The 19272-nt window shown below is 42.1% G+C and overlaps 1 protein-coding gene across 4 annotated transcripts in view; it reads right to left on the bottom strand.

Moving 5' to 3' along the window:
- LOC114789984 (activin receptor type-2A) overlaps positions 1–5794 on the bottom strand; it is a 37054-nt gene extending 31260 nt beyond the window's left edge. For 3 of the 4 annotated variants that reach the window (XM_028979508.1, XM_028979509.1, XM_028979511.1), the window contains exon 1: positions 5662–5793. In XM_028979508.1, the coding sequence (XP_028835341.1) occupies positions 5662–5716 (55 nt within the window). In that variant the 5' untranslated portion in view covers positions 5717–5793. Of the gene's footprint in view, positions 1–5661 lie in introns of all 4 variants that reach the window. The other variant, XM_028979510.1, reaches the window with a different exon arrangement.
- Positions 5795–19272: the final 13478 nt, after the last annotated feature.

Raw genomic sequence — 19272 nt, 5'->3', positions numbered from 1 at the left:
CTGACGCTAGCATTAATCTGCCGCGGAGAACATCAGCCATGAAAGATATATGAAGTTGTGTGTGTGTGTGTGTATGTGTGTGTGTCTGTGTATACAGGTTCATCGGAAGGCGGAGTCGAGGTGACTCTCGAAAGATCTTGCGAAAGAGACGACCGCAGTCCCTGCATTAGTAATGTATCTTAAGATCGCATTGCATAAGCAAGTATCAAATAATACGGCGTATGGGGTTAAACCATTGGCCTGTTTTTGTTTGTAGGACAAAGATGAATTGATGTTACAATTAGAAACCTGCGTGCGAAAGCCTTTATGCAAGCGCATGGTTACAGAAAACCCTAGCTCTGTTTTCATCGTTTCACCCTCTGCCCAGCGCTGGCGTCCTGATCCGTCCCTGGTCCGTGCCCGCACTTTCACACTAACAGGGCCACAGCTGGCACACAGCGCCAGACTGCCTCTGGTCTGGCAAACGCTGCCTGCTATTCACGCCGACCCACACGGGCTATCGGCCTCATGAGGTTTCGCAAATATGGAGCCCTTCCTTCCTCCCCTTTTCTCACAGAGCGTGAAAAGGCCGTGGCACGGATACGGCCCCCGGTTGCTGAGATGATAATGAGCGCATTGTCAACTGGCTCTCTCTCGAAATTTCTCTCTCTCTCTCTTTTGGACTTTCCCATAGGGACATGATGATGAGGAGGAGGAGGTGCTCTCAAGCCTGCACTGCCTCTGGACAGACTGGAGCCTGGGCAGGCGAGGGTGGGGGGGTGTGAAAGAAAGAAAGAAAGAAAGAAAAATCCACATCTAGTACAAAATTGCACAGGGCTAGTACACCTGGTAGAGGTGTGAACCTTCAATGGTCTCACGATTCGATTATCACAGCATCCCATACACTGTCTGCATTCAGTCCTCACTCTGTTACCTTGTATATACTGGTACATTTACGGCATTTATCAGACCCCCTTATCCAGAGCGACTTACAATCAGTATTTACAGGGACAGTCCCCCCCTGGAGTCACTCAGGGTTAAGCGTCTTAATCAGGGACACAATGGTAGTAAGTGGGATTTGAACCGGAGTCTTTGGGTTCATAGGCGAGTATGTTACCCACTAGGCTAATACCACCCTTACTGGATGGTCTCCTTTAAATGTACATGGGGAAGAGTTAGTCGTCTGCCCCGGTCCTGATGCAGAGAGCAGTGTGAGATTCTTTATCTTCCTGGTGGGCCTCCTTCTCTGCATGCATCGGCAGAGGTTCAGACGTCCGTGGCATCAGGTGAGCGCTGACTGAACACATTGGAGAAAATCTAAAGCCGCTTTCAGACCGAACGCAGCAGCGCTACGCTTGCCGCAGGGCTCAGCACAAAAAATAAGACAATAATGTCGTGTTGTAGATCTCTGAACACCCAGAGGCAGTTTACATCGGCTTTTCCTCCATTCCTGCTTCATATGTGTGTTTTGAAGTGGCAGAAAGCCTGCTTGGATTCTATTGGTCGCACAAAAATACGTCATGGCATGCTGCCGTTAACAAATTTCAACCTCCAACCCGGAGTGCCGCTGTATACAGATCAGGCAGCTACAGTCTCAACCAGGACCAAGAAAATCACCAAGTAACATCATGATAAAACCGATTCATTTCAACACACCTACAACCAGGGATACCTGGACAGTCCTGCACACAAAACACTAACATCTTACGTTTACATTTACAGCATTTATCAGACGCCCTTATACAGAGACACTTGCAATCAGTAGTTGCAGGGACAGTCCCCCGCCCCTGGAGCAACTTAGGGTTAAATGTCTTGCTCAGGGACACATATGTAGTAAGCGGGATTTGAACCTGGGTCTTCTGGTTCACAACATATTTAAACTGTGTTCATATTGGAAATGTGACAGAACAGCAGCAGGACCCACAGCCTCTTACAGCTACTTCTCAAGCAGACATGATTGCAACACAATAGGTCACAATATGAGACACATCAACACAACTTCTGTTACAATTAGGGATGTGCCGATGTTCAAACTAATGAATACAGTCTTGAAAATAAAACTGCAGTTTTCCTATGAAGTAAAAACATTTGCCATGTTCTGACATGTCTCATCTGATTGTAATTTCTGTTCCACCTTTAATGGAGCTCGCTGGACAGACATCACACAGCGTAGAATGAGTTGTGGTAGGCAACTATCAGCAGTGGAACAATCAGAGTATCCTTAGTAAATATTAAACACTGGAAAAGATTAGTCATAAATAATGACTTAAAAGTGTCATTAGGACTAGGGCTGAAACGATTATTCGAATAACTCGTATGATTCAATTACAAAAAATACAAATTCTCTCTCTCTCTCTCAATCGATTTTGCACATAACATTGCACAAAGACAAACATTCTACCTACCTACCTCATCTGGATACAACTGGAAACTGAACTGTATTGTTTAAGTTGGATTATTAGTAATACTTGAATTGTTAATTTATATTTTCTTTTTACTATTTTGTACCTTTATACTTCTCTTTATTCTCAGATGGGTTATAGCAGGGGGTAAAACCCCTTTTTCCTTTTTTAAATTAAAATAAAACTATTTAGGCTAATCTAAATAGTTTCATGTTGCATAACACGCTATTGATAGAGTTGTTTAAAAATGCAAAAGTACAAGTTACCCGATTACTCAAGTAATCGATGGGGGAAAAAATATCGATAGAATACTCGATTCCAAAAATATTCGATAGTTGCAGCCCTAGTTAGGACCATATAATATTAAAATCATTCTTAGAAGTATTGGGTTGAGGCACAAAAAAAAGCAAACATAGGTTTTATGATCTGGTATTATAGATTATTCTGCTTATGATAAAAGTAAACCAAATCATAAAGTATTGCAATATGCCCACAGACACTAGTGCACGTTAGCTTTGATCATTCACTGCACTCCATCTACCCCGGAGCACAAGCCCAGCCTCCTAGGGACTGAGCGAAGTAGCTGCAAATTCGGTTTGCATGGGATTAGTGGTCTGCAGAGACAAAGCGTGGCATATGTCTCGGTAACCTCTTTTAACCAAATGTAAACAGGATAAAGCTATGCGCTGACCTTTGGCCCAGTACACTGACCTGAGAAGAGCAATTTAACAAACATCACTTTTTTATTTTAATAATTATAATAATAAAAAAAAAAAAAAAAAAAAAAAGTGTTACAGTTGCATCTAGGTTATTTATGCCTCACCAATGACAAGATTTACTCCAATTGAATCCAATTAACAGAGATATTGCTTCAATATCATGTTAAAACAATATTAGTGTCCTTAAATCACAACTGCAAGGGAAGCAATGATTCACCCCTCATTTAGGAGCACGTTCCACCCCCTCCAAAACCATCAGTGATCTTAAGTATGGAACTAAAGCGAGCAGAAAATCCCTGCCATGCCAAAGCAATGATGTGGTTACTGAATAACATCAAAAAGACTTGCCTCCAGTGATTTCTTTAGTGCACTTTCCCATGAAGACAGGGGAAATTCAGAACAGAGCACAGATCTCATATCTCTTTGTGAACAGTGACGAGAGAAAGCTGCTGATTTGAAAAGTTTATCGTGCACCGGCTCTAATGACTGGAAGTTCCTGCTATCATCACTTGTAGTGCACTAAGCCACAGTTAAGATGCACTGTAATTGATAACCACAAGCCCCCCCCACACACACACATTTGCACGTGTAGCAGACGCAACATTCAAGGACAGCGCAAGTTTACGATTGGTGCAGAACAAACCATGATCTAACAAGGACGTGTGTGTGTGTGTGTGTGTGTGTGTGTAGATAATACTATTACTTTTACTCATGTCATGTTTGCAAAGGATAACCTTGCACAGCAAACTTCTGGACCATCTATAAAAACACTGGCTGGTTCTGCAGGATAATCTAAGTGACCCGCCGCTGCCCAAAGTGAAGAACCTACGTTCTTCCTCCTCCAGTCGTTTTTTGCATATAACCTGTGATGTGCACAAACAGTCAAATTAAATCCTGAACAATGTGCGGCCATTAACAATGCATCGCTAGGCCTGGCCCATTCCAGATGACGCATAATTGTGTAGTTTGAAAAAAAAAAATTATCTAAAAACACACCATACAAATTGTTTTAATGTTCTGAAATCAATCAAAGAAGAACAATAGGCTTTTAAAAACATCTTAAACCGTACCAAGACATCGATGCTTGAGTTACATCCTACCATAATTCCAGTGTGCATTATTTGAGTTGCAATGACTTAACGTGAATCCACATGACCTGCCCAAGGAAATGTCACCTGACGTCACATTTTAGAGTGCAGCTAAAAAGGAGCTGGCTGCCAGCATTGTTAGAGCATGCTGGTGTTTGATTGTTTAAGTCTGTTTTTTCCAATGAAAGTAGTGCAAAAACAAGTTTTCCAGGATTTATTATTTAATGCTAACCTGGTCCAACTAGTACTTCACCACTGAAAGAGGAACGTTAGCCGAGGTCGCTGGGCCCCAAAGAAAGAAATTAATGGAAAGCTATACAAAGGGCATTCAGAGGTCACTGTGAAATTTCAATTTCAATGAATTACAATTTCACAACCATGATTATAAGAGATTATTCTTGGACAGCAGAAACTGGTGAGAATTCTAACGTAGCTACACAAGTAACACCATATATATATATATATATATATATATATATATATATATATATATATATATATATATATATATATATATATATATATATATATATATATATATATAAATAAAAACACACACACACACACATAAATGGCAAAAATGTACAGAATCCCCCCAAAACACCCAACTTCTTCAATCTAATCTTTGCTGGCTGCATCTGATAAGTCTGAGTGTAAATAACCTTGGTCCAGGCACACACCCAACTCAGGATCATTGTGACATGGCTTCGGACTCCAGACACTTTTACTACATGTCCACTGGTAGCAGGTCTGCATCTCACATGACCAGACCAATATCCTTCCCTCTCTAAGACATCTGAAAGCCTGGGCTTTCATTTCGCAGGGGGAAAAAATGCATTCTGTGTAAGAAAATGTGTAGAATCGTCTTGGAAAGTGGCCACCAGAATTGGGCAAAACACATGTTCACTTTTCATTATAAAGAACAGTTTTCAAAAAAATGAAAATCAAACCTGCAACCAAATATCATGCTTCGTCCCTCAAGAATAAAGTGAATAATAATTTAAAATGTATTTCCCCCACCCCACTAGTTGCAATTCTGTGTCCATGACACCCAACTCGAAGGCACAGCACGCAATCACGGCGCTTTAATTCAATTGCATGAGGCATACAGGCTATTTCCACTTAAAGAGCAAGTCAGATTTAAATACCACCGCTCCTCTCAATCTGATAATCTGATTTCGGGATGTATTAAAATGCGCGACAGGCGGGCATTTTACACGCTCCCTCCAACGCGAATAAACGAGGTGACATTTCGTGAAACATCAACCCCGAGCATCTTACATAATGAGGAGGATGTGCGAGCGGCACGCATGGGCTACTTGTCCCGAAAAGCGATCGATGTGCTCGTTTCCAGAAAACGAGCCACGAATAGCCACAGCACTCGCGCCTCGTCGATACGAGCCCGTCCGATCGGACCCGACGGTAAAACGGTGCGACAGCGGAGGACGTGCAGATTTATTTACAGCCACCCACCTGAGGAACAAGAGATCAGGAACACGGCGAACGCCAGTTTTGTTGCTGTTCCCATTTTCAGTCCTAGAGCTGATCCTTAAGGACAAAAAAAAAATGTAAAAAAAAAAAAAAAATCCACTTGATTTCTTCCGTCTAATATGTCCGACAGGCAAATAAACAGAAAAAAATGATATTCGTGTCAAATACGTGGAGGAAAAGCAAAAAATGAAAAATAAAAAAACTGGGGGGAAAAAAATCCGTCTACGATCTGGAAGCTGCGCGAATTGTTATCGACAAGTGAAGAGCGGGCCCTCGCCACAACGCGCTCGATACGGTGCGGTGCAGGAGCGACATGTCACTGCAGAAGCGGCGAGAAATCGGTCTCTCTCCTTCACGGACAAGAAGTCGGGAATACTGAAGGTCCCAGATGAGGGTAGATGTCGGAATTGCATAGGCTAAATAAAAATATATGGCATCCGGCCGCAGCTGCTGCTGCTGCTGACGACGACGACGTGCAGCCTATTATGTGCAGGGCATCCATTTACCTGTCCGGAAAACATAACTATTCATAAGAAATCAATAAATAATAACAATAATAACAAGAACACAATTTAATACTGGCTGCGGACAGCGTGTTCGGTGTCCGTAATTGTCCAACCGCCACGTTTGGGCTTAATTCTGCTCACAAAATCGGTTCGGCTAAATAACTGCACAATCGATTAATGTCGAAATAGGTATCGTGGCCCAATTCAGTCCGTGGCTGGAGACATTATGATTTCTTTGATTAGCGAGTTCTGCACAAAAAAATGCTCGTCCGTCAATTCTTCCGTCCCGGTCCGGCCCGACTCCTCCGCCCGGGCTCAGCCCACAAAGTTGGATTCGAGCGCAACTGCTCCCGAAAGCGGGGGAAACGGGACGACGGCGGGGAACCCGCGAGCAAGACAGTCATCTTAAGCCGGCCTAAAACATCCCCGTGCGCTTCGGAGTTGATGTCCAATACAATTCGGGTGTATAAATGTTGTGTAGAAAAAAAAAAACCCCAATAAAATCAGGGTCGCTGAGTCTCCTCTTGTCCGGCAGGCTGGAGCTGTTAGCCGCGAGGCTAGCGGAGGTTAGCTCGCAGGCTAGCAGAAGGAGAGAGGCTGTGGTCAGCAACTGTAGAAGAAACGTCCCGGACCGGACGTCAAGTGGGGGGGAAAAACTACACTGTGGGACACGGAGAATTCCCAAGGGGAAAAAAAAAAGCCGACAGAGGCCACCGGCGAAACGTTCGGGACGCTTCACAGCCGACCCGCCGCTGTCATATCGCAGGTCTCCTGAAGAGGCGACGGGCAGCCAGAGCGCTTCTCTTCCAGCGGTATCCCTTCCTGCCTCCCCATTCAGCGGACTGACTGGATTCAAGATGGCGTCGGGCACGGATTGTTTTTGTTTTTTTTGCCTCGCTCGCTCTCTCTCTCTCTCTCTCTCTCTCTCTCTCTCGCTCGCCCCGCTCCCAATTCAGCGTGAGCGACGCAGCGTCGCGTCAAATGGAAAGAGAGGAAAAGCACACCCGCGTACGGGAGAGGGGGGCGGCGTCCAATCCGGGCACGAGTTGCCGGCGACCGCAGCTGTGACCTGGGCCGTGACCTGTAGCTGATTATATAGAAAACGCCATGTATTACCATTCAGATGAAGTGATATTGCACGAGGATATATATATATACAGTACAGGCCAAAAGTTTGGACACACCTTCTCATTCAGTGTGTTTTCTTTATTTTCATGACAATTTACATTGGTAGATTCTGACTGAAGGCATCAAAACTATGAATGAACACATGTGGAGTTATGTACTTAACAAAAAAAAGGTGAAATAACTGAAAACATGTTTTATATTCTAGTATTCTTTGCTCTGATTTCTGCTCTGCACACTTTTGGCATTCTCTCGATGAGCTTCAAGAAGTCATCACCAGAAATGGTGAAGGAGTTCCCAGAGTCGTTTAGCATTTGTTGGCCCCTTTGCCTTCACTCTGCGGTCCAGCTCACCCCAAACCATCTCGATTGGATTTAGGTTTGGTGTCTGTGGAGGCCAGGTCTCCACATTTTGTTAAGTACATAACTCAGTAACACTTTAAGTGGTAAATGAATGAGGTCAGTCCGTGCCATATCAGTCTTTTTTATTTGCAAAATTCTAATTGTAATTGTGTAATAAAACACGTACAACATTACAAATCAAAACCACTACTGACACAGGCACAGACAACAACAGCAGCAGCTGTGCTACTGCAGCCGGTCTCCCCGTGATGACTTGATTGTGGGACTTTTATCAGACTTCCATCCTCTAATACCTGCAAGACAAAGAAAGAAAGACACAGGCAGGTCAGGACACCGTGCAAACCAGGGCCATCACAATATCCACAGCCATCCATCGGTGTGGTAAACAAATTATAGTAATTGCTGAGAGCTCTTGAAACAAATTCACTGACAAAGGAGATGGTTTATGGGTGGTAGTAGCCCAGTGGTAACACACTCGCTTATGAACCTGAAGACCCAACTTGCTACCATTGTGTCAGGTGGGCTGTCCCTGTAACTACATATTTTCAGTTGCTCTTGATAAGGGCGTCTGGTAAATGTAAATGTAAAAAAAATTCCAGGATGACACCTGATAAACAGAATATAGCAGTAAATGGTATTCACCTCCTGGCAAAAAAAAGGCACCTCATATATCCTTTCTCTGATGAATCTGTCGTTGAATGAATGATACTTGATGAATGCAAAAACAGGAGTGATGTTCACAGTGGCAAAATGAAATGAACAAATTGGATGGTGAGTTTGCTCTGCTAGATGACCACAGGACCACTTGAGCATGTATGTAATTGTCTTTGTTTCGAAAGAGGCAGGGTATCATTGCCTAGTAGTAAATAATTGAAATGGTACTGGGTGACCCAAGGACCTAAGGTTCCACTGATTCAGACCAGCTATGCCTTTTTAGTCATTCTCTACTCGAAGAAAATTCCGATTTTGCTTTCTATACAGACTCTTTCTTGCTTAGAACTGACAAAACTAACAAAAACCATAGTGCTTGCAAGTCACTACAAATATACATGTGAAACTATTTGTAGATATTTATCCTATGTGCGACTATAGGAAAACGTATAATACATGACACGCAAAGTCCGTTAGGTTAAAATAGTTCACACTCGATTTAGATGAATGAGACTTTGATTAATTGGCCCAAGTGATCAACAAGTAGCCCTACAAAAACCCCATCCGCACAATGGCCTGCATACATTTCACTCCTCTTTTATTCCAGGCCACGAGGTACACAGGCGCTCAGTCCTGAGACATTTGGAATGCTTTGGTGTCAACAGTGATTTGTCACAGAGATCTTTTTTTTTAAACCTCCACTGGTGTTGTCATAACCACAGAAATACAGTACATTTCTCCAGCACAGGTTAAAGTTGTGACGGTTACTATAATAAATCCTGTTGCTGGACAAATGTAGTCTTTTACGGATTATGATGCTGAAGGTGAAGGAATTTGTTTGGATTTATCTATCTATCTATCTATCTATCTATCTATCTATCTATCTATCTATCTATCTATCTATCTATCTATCTATCTATCTATCTATCTATCTATCTATCTATCTATCTATCTATCTATCTATCTATCTATCTATCTATCTATCTATCTATCTATCTATTTATCTATTTGACTAAAGTAAAAATGGCCTTCAAAGTATGATACAAATTATTTTTTAGCAAATTTTGCACCAAGATTAATGCAAATAAAGATGGTCAGGCAGTAAGGAAGGATATAAACATGTCCCTCCGTTCAGCGGACATGTATGACAGAAAAGGCTGTTTTATTGACCTTGTCACTCAAACAAATGTCTGCTAATGTCAAAGAAAACAACATTTGTTAAAAATGACCTGCCATTGACTGTGGGTTGGGTGAAACATTTGCATTTGGCAGGACCATTCATTTAGTTCTGGTCAATGATCTCAGAGTGCTGTGGATTATCGAGATGGATTTAAAAGTGTGAGTAACCTCCTCTCAACAGATGCCAGGAGGTAGGAGAGAGGCATCTGTTTCCAAATGTTGTCTCTTGCTGTCACTCTTTGTCCTTGAGGGAGTAAACATGTTAGTTCTTTCTCCGAAAGCAGATGTGCCTTTGCCTTTTGTAAACGCACCGGCAAGCAGGTAATTATACGTGGCATGTACTCATACAAATAGACAATAGGAAGTGAATCATTTTATGTATCACTTTATCACTTTGTCACAGCAATCGGACTGTTCCCTTACTGAGAAAAGCCCTGCTTGGTGTGGTTGGAGCCCATATATTAACGCTAAACCCTACTGCTGCCGCTGACTCACTAAATAGGCTTGAACAGAGCACCCTAAAAGCATGATCGCAGCTTTAGAGTTAAAATATCAAGAGTGACACGGGATTACACGTCTAACCTTGGCACTGGTAGAATCTCTGAGGCCACCGGCTGCCTCGCCGAGGCCAATGAATACACCTCGGCAAAGCTCTATGGGAGAGAAGGGAGGGACTAAAATGTTTGCGTATTTTCAAGCCTCAGGGTCAGCAGATTGGCTGCAGCACGTTAGATACGCCGAGGTGTGGACTTGAAGAGGTTGAGGTGTTTCATTTATTACCTGGGTTGATTTATCTAGCACCTGTTTTGCCCTGGGCTCCATCTTGTTTCAGAAGCTAAAATGACAAGGCTGGGCGATATCAGGTTCTGCAGGATTGCTCTGTGCATTTGGCTAGGTACAGTAAGGAGACTAGGAGCAGCTTCTGAAGCATGCTTTTCAAAAACACATTAAGCTTTCATATTCCTTTGCTGACTGAGCTGTGCACTTTGGTATTGTGTCATCAAAAAGCTCATCAAAAGCATCAACCAGAGCTGCCTGACTTATAGAATATGCATTAGTATAAAACAGAACATGCTGTCCCTTATTGTCCTTGGTACATTGATGGAGTTGCTTCCTTTCATAGAAATTGCTGCTTTGTACAAGTCTAACGATTGTTTTCTGGATAAGACGAGACCCCCCTCCCTGTGGTATTTCCTCCACTCAGATATGGCAGGACAACTGAACACAAAATTCATGACAGAAGGGCCTGGCTTGGGCCTCATTTAACTGATTTGAAATGACTCACAAAACGAACAGGAAAATACTGTTGCTCTTAACCAGGCCATGCTGTGGGCGGTTTAACCACTATTACAAATAATTTCACATGTAGAATGTAAACACTACAAACAGGACTATGAATCACATCTCTATTGTTACAATACAGTTTCATCATTGCATTGTTATTATTGCATTGTAGATATTATTAACATTATTTGATGAGTCAGTTGTATAGCAGTTAATATCAATACTGAAGATACATTACACTCTGTAGGATAAGGTTAGGTTTGAAAGTGTTAAAAGCATTGATTTGAAAGCATTAAAAGCATTGATGTTTGACACGAATGCAGTTCTTGATGCCAGTAAAGAACAGACCACAGAACCCTGACATTATTGTCTTTGTGTTTGACAGTCAAAGAACTAAACTCCATAAATCATTGTTCACCCAGTTTAACGCAATCACGATAGGTGGGTTCATATGATTGTTTTAGCCAACGTCCTGCACATGTTGCAAACTGTAAATAAACCATGGCCCTTAACCTAATGGGAGAAGCTTAAATGTGACAACAACAACCCTACCAACATTTATTAACTCTGAACAATGGCCGTTCTCTCAGTTGCACCTAAAAATGTTTAGGAAAAGCCTGGTTTGTGGTCTTCCTGCCTTTGTGCAGAATGTGATGAGAAGGCACAAAAAAAAAAATTCCAGGAATTCCACAGTAACTGTGCAGTTGCTGTGAGGGAGGGAGACCTTTGCCACCTCCTCGCAGAAAGCAAAAGCCTCCCCTAAGATCTATCAGCTTGAGTGACAGCTCCGCGGAGGGAATCATCCCTGCTCATGTGAAGCGTTGCTGACAGGTGGAGAGTTATGCCGAGTCCTCCTGTGACAGGCCCCTGTAATGGAGCCCTTTAGAAAACCGGTTGGGTCTGTCAACTGCACTCACTTGCTCTGAGTGAGGCCAGCGGGGGGGTGACGAGTCATTGAGGGCAAAAGGGGGCGGGAGGCAGGAGGGATAAGGCGGGTCCTGTGGCCACAGTCTCATGTGAGAGGTTGAGTTAACCGCACACCACCGAATCCTGGCAGGTAGCACAGAGTGCCACACTTCAGAGGATTACCTCATCTAAGCCAGCTGTAAGGACCATTGCATTACAATTTTAGTTTTTGACTGACATGTTGACGGTTGATCGGCTGATTGTATTTTTGGCAGGGCAGATATCTTCTCAGGTTTCACAAGGCAGTGTTTAGGGAGGAGGGGGCATTTTGCTTCTGTTGATTAGCTACCCTCTTCGGGATAATAACTAGACCCCTGAGCCAACTGGGACAGTCGCCAGAGGCAGGACTAGGCAGCTTGGCAGAGCAGTAGATCAGTCATGCCATACAGATAAAATTCTCCTGCTGTGTGTCACTTACTGCACAAATTCAGCTGGCAGGTTAACGGTGCTCTTGAACTTCTTGATCTATGTCGGACCACTGTGCTGGTCACTGCCAGTGGACAATAAGCTCCATGTGTTTGCAACAGACACTAACACATGCGAGTGTGACGGGGGGTTTGATATGTATACACAGCCTGATTATCACAAATACATCCAAAATGCAATGCATAAAACAAACGTCTCTTTTTGGGTTTCTTTGGGTCCCTTTCTTTAAGTGTATTCGAAGTTATCAGTATTTTTAATTGCACACAAAGGCAGCATATTATTAAAAGCAGCTCGGTCTCCTGTAGTAATTATTTGAGCTCACTATCACTGCAGCAAGGGTATAATTAATTTTTCTCTGTGGTACCTGTGGGAACTGTAATGACTTTATTTGTCAAGCAGACAGAGGGAATGAAGTGTTCTATTTGTACTGAACCTTGGCCTGCTTATGATTTTTTTTGCCAAAGGATTTCAATGGCTTGCAAAAATCTGAACCTAGACTGACCATCCCAACCCCCAGGTTAATGACATTTGGACAGTGTCCTTACTCTCTTCGTCATCCTAGGACACATTTGCCCTCCAGCTAATCCCATTAAGAAACTATCCGGCTAAATCGCATTATGGGCATTACCAATTCAAGCATCACATTCATTAATGCTAACTAGTGAGCACCGAGCTACCTGCATGAGTGATTCCCACCTAGGACAGGCTGAGGTTCAGTGCTGATAAGTAACCCCAGCATCCGTTGAAAGATCAAATGCCCCTCAAGAAGTATGTGAGAACATGGTTCAGTAAAATTCTGTTTTGTAGTTTTTCAAGCAAGAGTTTTTTAATGTCAATAACTAGAATCCTAAGCTTATCTTCTACAGAGCTCACATTACTCACTGAAGAGATCTGTAGGCCACAAGCTTCTTTCCAAGTAAAGGGCCGCCTTGCTTGTTACCAGTAGGAAGACATATTGTGATAATGTTGTGTATGATCAGAAGATGATACAATATGTATCTAGATAGTGGGCAAGAAAATATAATAATATATAATAGTATTGATGTATAATAAAATTACATTATTTCCAAATCATATGAAGCACACAATCAGATGGAAAATAGGTAAAAGGGTTTCAGCTGGCCAATAATATCTATTAAAATACCTAGCATAGGTACAATTCAGACTAAACCATCAGGTCTAAATTGTATAAACAACAGCATAGTTCTGATGTGTTTTGGAATTATGGACTTTATAACCCCTGTAAATTGTACTGGCTACTTGCCAGTTTGTAGAAATATGCAATGCCCAGTTTCAATGATTTATTGACGCTTTTTTAGATTAAATGTTTTGATGAATGCTGCAAAATCAAATACTAACACCAAACTTAATATATATGTTCTATTGTTGAGGCTTGTACAGCTATAGATATATATCATAGAGACCTCAGGTTAACCTCTGGCAAATGATTAAGGAAGAATCAGAACATGCTGCAGGTAAGATCACCCATCATTTTTACATGGTTGACTTTCTAGAACAAGGTTTAAAGAAGTAGATTAGCGTCTATTGAAAAACAGTTTGCAGTATTCTTGCCTACTCTACACCCTAGTGATGTCATTGTAAATGACATTGATGTTACCGATATGCAAGCATAAAATATATCAGGAAGGTAGAAAGCAGTTTCTACTGAATTGTTTTAAACAAATGCCAGGTTCCATCTAGTAACACAGCAGTATTAAAATAACAAGATGCATGATAGCATCAGTTTCATCTGTATTCCAGCATGTGGGTCATACAGCACCTGACACCATGGCCTGGTAGTCTCTGCCCAAGTGAGTGCTCTCATCTGGCACTTAAATCAGCCTTGTCCTGGTTTAAACCCTGGAAGCAGATCCCTTTATGAACATTCTGAACAAGCTCAAAATGAATCCTGGCAAGCGCCATGCCTCTAGGTTGAAGCCAGCATCAATGCCTCTTTAGCACCGTCAATCAAAAAGCCAGTGTTGTTCTCATGTCAAGCTGCTGCCAGGTGCTTTCATGAGAATAAAGTTTAAACTCCAGCCATAAAGCTGTTTTGCCTGTGTGAGGATTTTTCAGCTTTTATAAGAAGTCGGATTAATGCAGTGTTAAGGGTGAATGGAACACAGATACATCAGTTTGGCGTCAGTGTGTATTTTAACATACCATGTTGTCTCCTTTTGGCTTCTACCTTTATGGGTTGCCACAGCAGACCGACCAATCTGATTGTCCACACAAAAATTGGGGATTTGCCGTTCCTGATGCAGCCCTCCCATTAATGAAGGGTTAACACCAGCGCCATGTAACGTATTGTCACGTGCGTCCCCATTGGCTTTTAATGTTGCCGATAGTAAAACCCTGATCCTGCGGCACACTTCCTTTAAGCAGCCAACCTACTTCCTGTCGCTATGCTGTGTTGTCACTGTGCTTCAGTTCCTTATCCTGACAGATAAGATGAAAACATTTAAGACCTTTTTTTTTTGTACCTATGTTGGCATATTATTCATAGTTCAGACGGTATGGTGGTCAAATCAATGGCACTTTTCTACTGGGGCAGTGATGATTGTGTTGGCTTCATGTAGTGATGACTGTCAACAAGTAACACAAACACTTTCTGTAAAGTCCACAAGTTGGACATTGTACTGTTAGTCCAGCTGTCCATTAGAAAGTACAAAGAGAATCACATTTAAAATATAATACAAAATGAATTAAATATGTATTAATGTGTAAAATGTTCATAGTTATACTCACTTACTCACTATCCACAACCGCTTAATCCCAATCTGGGGTTGCAGTTGCCGGAGGCCATCCCAGGACATTTGGCACAAGGCGGGGACTCACCCAGGGCAGAACGCCAGCCCACTGCAGGTGTTCATAGTTAAATTCATGTAAGAAAATGGTTTGCTTTCATCAAACACTTGGTACACATTGCCGTTGAACTGGGCCAACATGGAGGCCAAAATCAATCAGTTCTGCCATTACATGGACTCTCTCCAAAGAAAGAGAGCGGCTCAAAGGCATCTTTTATTGAGAGTTTAAAGGTGGACGGAGCCCTTAAATCAAAAACAAACCAATGTTTCAAAGCAGTTTATGAAAAGCAGTTTCATCAATAACAGTACTTAACAAAAGATATGAGTCTTAAAGAGCCGTCCCCATGCTAATGCCTTGCATGCAGTCTTTAGTTTATTTTTTTCATGTTTCATGACCAATGCCTGATCTAAAATATGATCACGATGTTTCAATTGAACATTGATTTGAATTGATTCTGCAACATTTCACCACGTGTAAACAAATGTGGTGACTTTCGAGCACCTGCTGAGTTATTTTCAGTTAAACTTTGTCTTACGTTTGACGACAACAAAGTACACATGGAAGAAATTAAATATCTCTAAAAATACTCCAGCAACCACGTAAGGGTGAAATGAATTATTACATTAGCACACAATTATACCTTGAACAGCACAATACGATTTGTTGTCCTGCTGTAGAAAAGTCAAGCTTTAAGATGTGGAGAAAAAATCTGATTATTTCCATCAGAAATCACACCGTGAACCTGACAAGAAATACAACTTTTATTTCGTAGTTTTATATTTTGTGTTGTGCTCTGCTTATGTGTGTTTTCTTGCTATATTTGTGCAGTAGGATATAACATTCAGACAAATACGTGGACAGAAAGCGAAAGAGCAGAAACATATCCTTTTGAAATCTCCATCCATGGAGGCATTCAGTAGCACAACAGAACTTTTGATGACACAGAAGAAGCCGTATCAGAGCCTAATAGTCCAAGGCTCCTTGTTGAGTTCCCTCAGGGATGATGTGATTCTATTGCACATCCCCCTTTTTTTGACAGACCCTGTTTGTTCTAAAGTGCTCCAGGTTTTCATTCTTCATTGATCTGCCTGTAACAAACACATGAGGGTGTCTGGTGGAATTGAGGTTGAAAGAGGAATGATCTTTCATTTCAAAACAATCAAACTCATATTAGTAGATTGGTTTATCTGTATGAAGGTTGTAAAGGTGGTATAGTACCATGTGATTGTGTGCATCATTAAATCTGTCTGTCTGGGCAATGATATATATGAGCTGGTGAAAAAAAATTAAATATACTTATGACAGAATTTATGACAGAATACTAATTATAAAAAATTGGACATTTATGTCTATCAATTACACCCAGGCTGGTCTGGACTAGATACAGTTTCATTTTTTGTGTGTGGTTGTTTGTCATCCACTGAGTGTGTGAGACCCCCATAAGGGGGTTGACCTCTCCCAGCCCACACAGGTAGGAAATGAATCATACAATGTGTGTTAACATCTGTACTGAGAGACATTCTAGATATGTGTGCAAATGAAGTTTGCTCTTGTTCTGCTATTAGAGACAAATAGACAAACAATAAAAAAAAAATCCAGCAAAACAAAAAAATAAACAAAACAATAAACATCAGTCAAGGGACAGTGTTGTCCTTGCGGGTAAGGAAGCTGACTCATAATCAGAAGGTTGCTGAGCCGCCAATGTGCCACTGAGGTGCCACTGAGCAAAGCACCGTCCCCACACGCTGCTCCCCACTGAGTGCTGTGTTGTGTCACGTGACAACTAATCACTTTCACTTTTTAAAAAAATAGCCCCTCTGTTTATCAGGCTCTAGTGACAAATCAGCAGTGTGCTTGGTGCAACAAACATATAAAAGATGATGGTGATATTAGATGATATAAGTAATTTGTGCAGATTTCATAAATGCATAGTTTTATTGTAACTATACTAGTATTAGTCCTCTGGACTATGGACTCTCTAGGACAGAATGGTATGTGTCAAATTATGACTATTAAATTACCTCTTACAGAATTTTCTTGACTTTCTTTATTTCGTGACTGCAAAAGGCTTTTACACTCAGGCCATCAGTCATTCTCACCCACATGCAAATTCTTCAGAATGTAAAAGCTTTTTTTTTTGTTGGAAAAACAATCTGGCATTTTCATAAGGTTTGCATAAAACAGCGGCCTAGTGCCACCTGCAATTATTCATTCAAATGGGGCCAGTGGCTTCTGCTAACAGACAAACACGCTTTGTGTTGTGAGGCCATGAAACCTATTTATTGGGTACCAAGGCAGAGGCTGAGCTGCCACATCAGCCTAATGTGTTTGAATGAGAGCTGAAACCCGCCACTGTCAGCATTTGAATATTTCCAGACCAAAGGGGAATTAGCCACCGCCGACTGGCCTCAGTGCTCTGCCTCTTTAGTGCCACAGACACGACACGCTTAAAAAGCATTAATGCATTAATTCACAGCCAGTGTGGTTGAGTGCAAAACAAACACAATGCATCAGGCTGGCAGGGCAAGAGGTAGGGGTTGCCCCCATGTCAAGAGTTTGCTCAGGGAGGATAGCGAGACAAATTACTTTAAGCATTCATATTTACATGAACATTACATAAGTGTGCGCTGTTCAGTCATTTTTGGTGGGGTGCGCATTCGGGTTGTCGCCTCGGCCTGTTCACTTGAATTTGTTCTAATGCATCTGCCCTCTGACTCAAGGACCCCCTCAGCTGCTGCGGACGGCAGCGCAGGAATGTGCCTTGGCCGTGGACCAACTGAAATACACAGCCACGGCGTGCAGGGATGTGCCGATAATAATGGAGACAGATAAACAAAGTGGGAGTGGAGACTGAGGTTATGACTCCTTAAATCAAATCAAATCCTGTGGGCATTGACTATTTACAGAAGGCAGGGGAACAGTCTTATCTTTGCAAAAACAACCAGCAATTTACATACATCTTACATAATATATCGCAATCACCCTGCATACCCAGCCAAAGAGCACAATTGGGAATTATATAAATAATAATTTGAAAGCGATAGGTGACACATTACAAGAATTATTTACAACAATGAAACATTTTCCAGGCAATGGCAGGACAGACCTCCACAAAAACTTTCAGCATTATTTTTGAAGACTGAATGTATTGGGAACTGTAATTTCAACTGGCTAGGATTGAAGAGTCCGCCCTTCCTCCTCGTCTCCTTGCATTGCAGTAGCCTGGCTCGTTTTTCAGCCTCTGTGCAGCGGGAAGCTTTCGGCGACTCGTTCAGGAAACTCCTGGGCAGGCTGAGATCCTGCCCTGATAAGTGGCGCCGGCAAGGTGATCTCATCATCTCCGGACTCGGCCCATTTCACTTGGACTCCCCCTCCGCCGTCCCACAACCCCTCTCCTTCTACTGTGCTCATGACCTCATGGCTGCTGCAGAGAATTGTTCAATGTTTTTCTGAAAACTAGACAAACCAGTGAACAATGGGGGAGGGAGACAGACCGTGCGCACGTCCACGCTCATCTACACCCGGAGCTGGGCCTCGTAAGGGGGGTGTACACCAGCGAAGGCCATCTGTCGCTGGCTGACAGAGTTGTTTTGACTGTGGATGTGGCTTCCAGTTCAAGTCACTCTTTAAGGAGCTTGATGCTGCTATTAATGTGAGAATCAGGCACATTAAGAATAAAAATGACGACTCCAACTAAATTAAACAGACAACAGACTAAATTTTAAGATCACATCAATTCTAAAAAAATTTTTCTCTGGTCTCCTCCAGCAATCCAAAGGCATGGACACCAGGTGAATTGGCTGTCCCAGGATGGCTGCCGGGAGTCATGACCCTGTTATAAATCTATACTGTTGTGCTTGACAGACACCATTATCCAGAATCAAATTCCTTGTATGAACACGATTCTGATTCTGAGATGGAGGGTGAATGAGTAAGTGAGGGAGTGAGAAACAACAATAGATTTATAATGCTACGGTTATGTATTAGTGAACACAGCCTCTTTGTTCAGACTTGGCTATTGTACCACTTTGAAATGGTCTGAAAATCAGTGATTGAAGTTGGCTGGCGTTATAGTAGTACTGTAGTCTTATATGTACATTGACTTTTCCTTCAGTATGTCCAATTATCACAAGTAAATATGCAATATGTGACTTTAATATGTGACTAGGTAGAAAGTAGGTAGTTTGCTAGTTTGAATAAGGTTTAAGGTAGTTAGGCAAATAACATATTGCTAATATATTACTTCGGCTATAAAAAAACAACACGCTAGATTCAGCCAAAGATGG

This window comes from Denticeps clupeoides, chromosome 5, assembly GCF_900700375.1.
Source record: "Denticeps clupeoides chromosome 5, fDenClu1.1, whole genome shotgun sequence".
Taxonomy (NCBI): domain Eukaryota; kingdom Metazoa; phylum Chordata; class Actinopteri; order Clupeiformes; family Denticipitidae; genus Denticeps; species Denticeps clupeoides.
The sequence above is the reverse complement of the archived record's forward strand: the minus strand, read 5'-3'. Positions and strand labels throughout refer to the sequence as shown.